This window comes from Mesitornis unicolor, unplaced genomic scaffold, assembly GCF_000695765.1.
Source record: "Mesitornis unicolor isolate BGI_N332 unplaced genomic scaffold, ASM69576v1 scaffold1716, whole genome shotgun sequence".
Classification (NCBI taxonomy): domain Eukaryota; kingdom Metazoa; phylum Chordata; class Aves; order Mesitornithiformes; family Mesitornithidae; genus Mesitornis; species Mesitornis unicolor.
In genome coordinates this window covers 83,114-91,367 of record NW_010188678.1, presented here as the reverse complement: position 1 = coordinate 91,367, position 8,254 = coordinate 83,114, and the positions used below count along the sequence as shown (strand labels likewise).

At 36.7% G+C, this 8,254-nt stretch overlaps 1 protein-coding gene across 1 annotated transcript in view; it reads left to right on the top strand.

Annotated features, from left to right (window-relative positions):
- The first annotated feature begins 538 nt into the window (after positions 1 to 538).
- Positions 539 to 8,254, top strand: part of SLC15A5 (solute carrier family 15, member 5) — a 33,987-nt gene continuing 26,271 nt past the window's right edge. Inside the window, exons 1-3 of the mRNA XM_010185798.1 lie at positions 539 to 908; positions 2,419 to 2,641; positions 8,013 to 8,182. Of these exons, the coding sequence (XP_010184100.1) occupies positions 539 to 908; positions 2,419 to 2,641; positions 8,013 to 8,182 (763 nt within the window). The remainder of the gene's footprint in view (positions 909 to 2,418; positions 2,642 to 8,012; positions 8,183 to 8,254) is intronic.

The window sequence follows — 8,254 nt, the reverse complement described above, 5'->3', positions numbered from 1 at the left end:
ATAACAATTGGATATTGTTAACCTTAAAATAAGATCCTTCTCTTTATCTCTATCTGCAGTTTTTCACTTGGTGCCTAATTAAAGCATCAAATTCTTTTAACCAAAATATTTTCTAAGGTATTATTTGAATTCTGCTGAAAATGTTAGCTTTCTTGTGTATTTAAACCTTTAACATACAGATAGAGTTGCATGTACAGTATTGGTTTTGCATAATTTAATAGCTAATATAATTCTGGGGGAAAATCTTGTTCACCCCCAAATGGAATAATTAAATAAACTGATTATGTTCCTGAGTTTTGGTAAATTCAGAAGCTGAAATGTTGATATAGCTCTTTGATTTTTTTTTTCCTTTTTTTTAATATATATACTCTTTGATCTTATCTGTAATGTCACAAAAGTGACAGGTGCCCTAAGAAACTGTAGTAGTGAAGTGTGGAATTGAAAATGAGAGTCTTACCAGTTTGCTAATTACAGTGGAGAACAGAAGTATACCTGTAACTTAAGCTGCTCTACTCAGTTGTACTCAAAAAAGACAAGCATGCCTGGTGCAGACAGAAGGGATATGCAAGAGAAGCAACTTTTGAACCACACAGCTGACAAGGAGCAAAGACCATTATCTAGGAGAAGCAACTATGCTGGAAAACCATCTCAACCTGAGAAGAAACTCCAAGAGGCTATTTGTGTGCTGCTGGTGGAACTGTGTGAGCGATTCACATTCTTTGGCATCGTCTGCAACATGATCCTCTTCTGCACTGTCAAACTTGGTTATCGCAACTACCAGGCAGCTATTGTCAATATGTGCTTTGTAGGCACCTCCATGTTGACACCAGTACTTGCAGGTTGGCTTGCCGAATGCCTTGTGGGGAGGATCAAGCTTGTATGCATCTGCATGTTTCTACACTTCCTAGGTAGGTGACTCCCTGCTGACTATTCCATGTTTTAGTAATTCTGTTGCAGAAATGCATTACTGATCATTGTATTTTAAATCTAACATTTTTCCCTAGCCTTGAGGCCCCCTTCTCTAACAGCTAATTATTTAGCTTCTCCTCTACAAAACGCACTGCAGTATTTTTGAATGCGTACTTTTGTGAGGCAGTGCTTTGAACAAGACTAAGGAATATTTGTATATGTATCTTATGGATAGTTGGTGCACAAACTTGACTCTGAAGTGGCTCAGCTCTTTAGAAAACAAATGCTCAACTCTTAAAATTGGTCCTAACAAGAATCTAGGGTTATTTGTGTTTGGGGCAAATGCAAGGCTTTAGTGAGAGAGAGAGTTTAAGAGGGAGTTTTGAACAGTATATACTTTCTGTTAGCACATTCTGTATCTTCCTCACTTGTTATTCAGGAGATCTTTTACATAAAAGCACTGTTCAAAGTAAGTATAACTGTTCTATAGCAACTGGGGTGTCTCCCAGCTGGTGGTTATTCAGCCAACTTAAACCAAGCTGATAGAATTACATTTTACTTGGACCAGTTGATGAGCATAAGTAAGTCTGATTCCTGCAACAGCCAGCCATGTTTTTATTTAGACATGCAATGAAGTAAGGAAATAAATCAGAGGCATCCCTGAAATGTTCTTGAGATGATTGCAAAAAAGCAGCCTGGAGAAATGATTGCTATTATGTTCCACTGTTTCTCCTATGGAGTTCGGGTTCGAAATCTCATTCTGCTGCTTGCCCTTTCAATGTATATCTTAAAGTAGAAGACTAGTAACACAAACAGAATTTTATGTATTTGGGTATTTTTAACCAGAACTTTTTTTTTCTTAGGAGATAGATCATTAAACTTTCCTGATGTATTAGATTTTGATGCATGGTTGTAGTCTTAGTCATGGCTAATGTTGGTGTTGTTGACACATCAATGTATTTTGGATTTAGTTTCCAGTTACAACTTGGAGAATCTGTAACTGATTAAATCTGAAAGACTTCTTTTGCAGACAAGAGGTGGGAAATGTAATTCATGGCAGTGCTTCTATATGCAAAATTTCTGAAAATTATGTCTTTTCCATGAAGGTGCAATAGAAAAGAAGAAATCAGGTGAAGTTACTTGTTTTAACTGGTGCCCTCTGGCAAGTGAAGAGCTACTGCCCTCTATATGCAGGCAATGGGGAAGTCTGATGAGAGGAGCTGTGTTTCCACAATGAGGTCTTCAGTTGATTGAAGAACCTGAATCCTTACAAACATTTCAGAGGAAGATGGCTTCCTTCGAAGCGCTTAGTTGTCTTGCCTTACTATATATAGTGACCTCCAGCAAGATCGTGCCTCTCTATAGATTTAAGACTCTCCTTCTTTACATTCCTTTGTTGTGTATTTTTTATATTTAACCCATTCTTTTCAACAAAAATGCTTAAAATATGACTTATTCATCAGTTTGATTCTAATCCATTTCAAATTACAATTTTCTTTCCAATTCCAGGCACAGCACTATTGCCAGTTGTGGCATTCCCCTTTGAAGATATTTACATCGACAGACGACATATTCTTCATTCACTAACCAGAAGGGAGCAGAAAATAATATTTTACTTTGCACTACTCACAGCTAGTCTGGGAATAGGAGGCATAAGAGCTATAGTTTGTCCATTAAGTGCATACAACCTTGAGGACTGTGGACCAAAGGAACTTCTTTCTTTTTTCAACTGGTTGGTAACTTAATGTTGGCTTAATATCTGTTGGAGATGATAGAGCATTGTCTTGAAATTCATTGCTGACTTGCAAAGCAGATTCTTCAGATGGTGGGCTTCATGGTTTGCCTTTAACTGTAAAATGTTTAGATTTTGGAAGTGTTTCCAAGAATTTCTGTAAAAGATTTCCCAATTTTTTTTCCTTTTGCTAGGACCAGTAGGCAGTCATCTATTTTGGCCTTCTACAGAAATCTCCAGTTAGAATTAGAATGAACTGGTTGTCCCAAATGCTCAAAGGCTTGACAACCTAGTTGCTGTTAGAACAAAATATTCCATTTGGTTTTCTACCTTTAACATCACAATCCCTTTAGGATATTTTGGTGTTACTCCCTAACTAACAGTGGCAAAATTCAGTGATATATTAGCATTTACATCAGTAATTTTTAGCAATAACAGGCAGCAGTAGAGTCTGCTAGTTTGCTGGATCTAGGGATTGCTAGTGGTCTCTAACTGTGAAGCTCACTGATAGGGATCTGCTGTATTGTTTCAGCTCTGTTCCTGCAAAATTTTGACACCAGGTGGTTGCTGTCATTTGTGGTTTTGTTTGATTATTTTAAATTTTTTAAGAAAACTTTTAAAATGTTTCTTAAAATTTATATTTTTAAATATTTCTTTCTTTCTTAGTGTGTCAGAGAGGTAATTTTTGATCATATGTTTGCCTTTATTTACCAATTCTGCAGCACTATACAGAGTGCTACATACATTCACCTGTACTTTCTGGATAAAATGTGGAGACTACTGGTTCAAGACAGGGTGAAATAAGCCCTGAACTGGCCCCTTTTCTCTCCTTTGCCTATACATGTACAGTTGTTAAAATAAAAACTGCACACATTTGCATATTAACAATGCAATGCTGATCTTAGTGAATCAGATCTGTCTTCCTTGGGGAGTGGCTTTTCTGGCTATTCTTTTTTCTTTCAATAATGTTAATGTCAAAGAGTTTTGAATTAAGTCCAAACTTCAGTGAATAAGGCAGGTTTACCAAAGGTGGATAAGACTGTTTAGTTCCTGAGAACAGATTCTGCCTCTTTGACCTGCCCAGAGGAGAAAAGGAAAAAAAAATGCTTCCATTTTACTCTATTCTGAGTTGTAATCCTTAATTAGCAACATCATTTTGATTAAATAAGACTCTGGAGGACTAAGATTGGAGAGCAATCAGTTGTTCTGAAATATTGCTCTGGAGAATTTATTGTACTGTGGTCTTAGCCATTCAGAATTGTGTTTAATCAAAGTGACATTTCTCAGTGTTGATTACAAAGGAGATATAATACGAATAAAAAGTTCCTTGGGGGAATCCAAATGGGTCAGTTCTTAGAACTTTTGAAATACCAAGAAAAGCACATGTGCGATTAAAAAAAACTTATAATTTTTGCAGTGGCATCCAAGGAAGGGCTGCTTGATTAAAATCTCAACACGCATTAAAAAAATGGGGTCTTCATTCTTAGCATCCTTAATATCATTAAAGCATCTCAGAATAGAATCACTTTTTTCTTGGGAGGCTGTTTACTCTTGGTAGGTGCTCATCATAGGATTGAACTTTAAAATAATGTAAAATGAGATGGTTGCATACTCTTGGTGAATTTGTGTCTGTGTTCTTAGCCAAGTTCTATTTAAACCATCAGAATTATGGGGTTGAAGATTGGGTTAAAAGACCCTGTAATCACCTGTCGTCTAATTCAATCCTTGAAGAAGATTACTTTGCACACCTAGGGCCTGGTTCTAATCCCTAGTATGAACTATGACTCTGACCTTTTAAATAAAAGAGAATATACCACTGCTAACTAAAGAAGGGACTTGGATTCTGCTCAACTAAGGTTCCCTAAGGACAATCTGTCTTGTTCTGCTTTTCTAAGGTTAAGGTTATGGACTGGTACTATTTTTGTAGCAGGAGAAGTAAATTCTGTCTATGGGAGCAGAGAATGAGAGCAAAGGGTACAATCCAGACTAGGGATGAGGGTTAAGAGTGATGTCTTGTCTTACTGATCTGTTGTAAAAAGAAATACAGAGAACACCAGTAATACCTTCCCTTCCTGTCCCTTCCCCTGTAACATGAATACATTCCTGTATTCATTTTATATATATATCTATATATATATAAAATATATATGTTGGTTTACATATTTAACTAATTCAGCTGTATCCTACTTGGATCTCTGAGACATTTTATGTAATGTGAGCCCTAATATTGCAATATTAGATAGCTGTGGTATATGAGAGCTAGCAAGATGTGTTTCTGATCTTCTGTTGACAGTATGATGTGAGCAAAACCCAAAATTCTGGTGTGTACATAAAGGTTAGTTTATCTTTCTTGTTTGGTCTATAGGAATTGCTAAAACATGTTGGGTTTGACATTTTTTTTCCCTTCTCATATCTGCAAGAGGACAGGAGCTTTGCATTTCAGTCTTACAGTACTTTGCTATGCGGTGGTGAAAAACAAAAGCGCCTTCCTGTACTTGAGGATTTTCTTTGGAGAAAGAGAAGTTCCTACTTCCAGTGAAACAGTCAAAGTGTCGAGACTTAGATAGCTCAGGTACACTTTTTTAGAAAGTTTGGACAACAGCCCCTGAGGAGCCTAACCTAAAAATTGTCAGTTAGGAATTGTTTCAAAACTTCTACATAAGATCTAGCTGACGAAGTTCTGTAACTGTGTTTTTTAAAAAAGCTTTAGTTGAACAGGGGTCAACATGTGTATGTCCAAAATCCCTCCAACTATACCATCATCACAGAATAACATAATTGCAGAGTACCTAGAGACTGCTTTCAGTGGAGGGGAAATATCCATAATCCTGATGAGTATCATTTCCTGAAAATATAAATTGCTGAAAGGAAACAATAATTGGTTTGGCATTTGAACATGTTTTGGTGTGACTTTAGAGAAATGTGTGAAGCAGAAAAGCTAATTGCTGCACATGTCCATGCTGGTTCCAGCGATGATGCTGCTGTATGTCTCTTGGCAGCACTGAGTTTGCCCTGGTGGAGAACGTAATTTTCTTTCTGCCACTTGCCCTGGGTTCTGTGAGGAGCACTGCCTAAGTTCCCATCCTTACTGCTGCACAGCTCTGTGGTCATCTCCCATCCCTTAGCAGGGTGAGAGTGATGCCTTTGTGGTTGAACAGACTTCAGTAGCATTACCAAGGTCTCTTCTTTTAACATTATAAAGGTTTTTGCTTTCTTGGCACTATCTAGATGTGATGTAATGGTCAACATCAGAACAAGTGGAAGGAGTACAGCAGGCACTTCAGTACTGTACCTTGCTGTATAACTATGATTTGTCTTGGCAGTCATGGAAGGCCACCTAGAATATTCATTTTGAATGAATATAATACGGTTGAGGAAGTCTCTTTGGTGTCAAGAGAGACTTGCAAATCCCACTCTAAGAATTTTCATCTCAAAATATTTTGTTGTGATTGCTGGTATAGGGAGCTGCAATGATAGGCTGATACCTCCCTCCTTCCCTACCAACTCATTTACAGTTGAGGAGGGATCGAGCTGGAAAGCTTGGGAGTTGGATTGTTGAGGGGTAACTGGTCTGCTATAACATGTTAAGATTTTTCTTTTATTGTTGAGAAGATAATTGTCAATGAATTAGGAGAAATAAATACTCAAGTCCAAGTAGCATACATGAGGCAGAAGTGGCACCAGACAAGAAAGCAAGCTTTGCTTCCCCTAGCAGTATGTATTAAGCTGTATAATTATGTATTAGTTTACATTTCACCTTTAAATGAAACTGATTTGCTAAGGTTCCAGCAAAGGTGAAGGAATCTCCTTTTTGCAGTTGCTTACAATATGTAATCTGTGATATATTGATGTAGTACTACTCCATTATTGATATCTCTTAGTTTTAAATACAGCTGTTGTCTTTAAAGCCAACTTGGAACTTGAATGTTTAGCCAAAGTTAAAATTCTTAACTTAAAATTGTGAAAGCTAATTCTACAAACCAGAGTCAAATCTGAAGCAAAAAATGCTGATGAACTGACTCTGACTTCAAATGAAGTACTGTATTGATCCCCAACAGGTAGTATTTTTGGAAACTGTGACTCCAACAAAGCAGGACCTCCCTAAAATTTGTCTCTCTACTCTGAGATACTGAATATTCAAGTCTGCTCTGTAGCCTCAAACCTCCTCTTTTGTGTGAGTTATGTTTTAAGAAAAAACAGTTAAAGCTCTGCTGAAAGGAAGAAGACTACACAAATGGACTGAAGAACAGTGTAAGGGGAGCACATTAGAACTTAAAAATCTTAACATGTTAGTTGGGTTATAACTGAAACACTTGTAGATATGAATGGTAGACTAAAAATTGGTCAGTAATGTTGTAAGAGGGCAATGCAATAGAAGAATAAGCGGTACCTTTTGTTTCACTTCTGTTTCACTTTAATAAATAGCTATACAGTTAACTAACTTCTTGAAAAAGCTGAATTTTAGAAGAGCTCATGATTTTGTTTTATGTATGAGTCAGAATCCAAAGTAAAACGTGTAGTGACAATGTACTCCTAACTGTGCAGATATAAAGTGATTTACTAGGATAAAGAAAATAAGTACTTATTTTTTTGCATCCTATCAAGGAAATGTATTGTTTTGGCATTTTTTACTTTTGGGGGGTTGCTTTTTGCTATCCTTATAATTCCCTAAAGCATATTTATAGAGCCATTTTTAGGGGTTCCAAACTGCAGTAGGTCTATCACTGCTGGTATGCCATGTGCTTCCAAGAGTATGTAATTTTCCCTTTAATATCTCCTGTGCATAGGAGGAGCTCAGCACTTGCTTGGGAAGTACCTCTACTGCCAAAGGCAGTCTCAGAGCAAATTATGTTGGGGAATATCCTTATAGAGATACTTCCAGAAACCAACAAAAATTCAAGCTGAGCCTTGCAACTAATGTAAAAGCCATCCTTCCTGATAAATCAAATTCTAATAGTTCTTGAACACAGGATGGCATTAAGACATTTCTCTCTTAAGCCTAAAGTATGTAATTTTGATGATTCTATGATTTGATGATATTGCATACACAAAATTTATGTTATCAGATATTAAATGTGTAAATGGTAAATGCTGATGTATTTAATTAGTCTGATACACAAGAATATTTCCAGTACTAGGTTAATAATTTGTTCAGCTCTACTGCCTTACTACAGTTATTTTAATCATATACCTCTTGGAGCTGAGACATCCAAGTGAAATTTAATGCTAATTGCTGTGTCAATGTGTGCATTGTACTGATGCTGTCCATGCTTACTATACTCATCATGCCTTTAATTTAATGTTTTAATCTTCTGTAAAGGCCTTTTATTTTTCAGCCTCTCCACTCTTCTTTCTTGTCTGTGTGTACTAGGTTTTACTGGCTGGTTAACTTAAATTCAGCAGTTGTGTTTGTCAGCATTTCTTATATCCAGCAGTCTGTGGCCAGGAACCTTGGTTTTCTTATCCCATTTGTGTCCGTGCTAATGGCTATGATCACAATTCACATGGTGCGGGGTGAAATGATTTACAAACCCAAAACAGGTAAGATACAACTATATCTTAGGAACTATCTTTAAAGATTATTTTCACAGAAGAGGTCAACTCGCATATCTA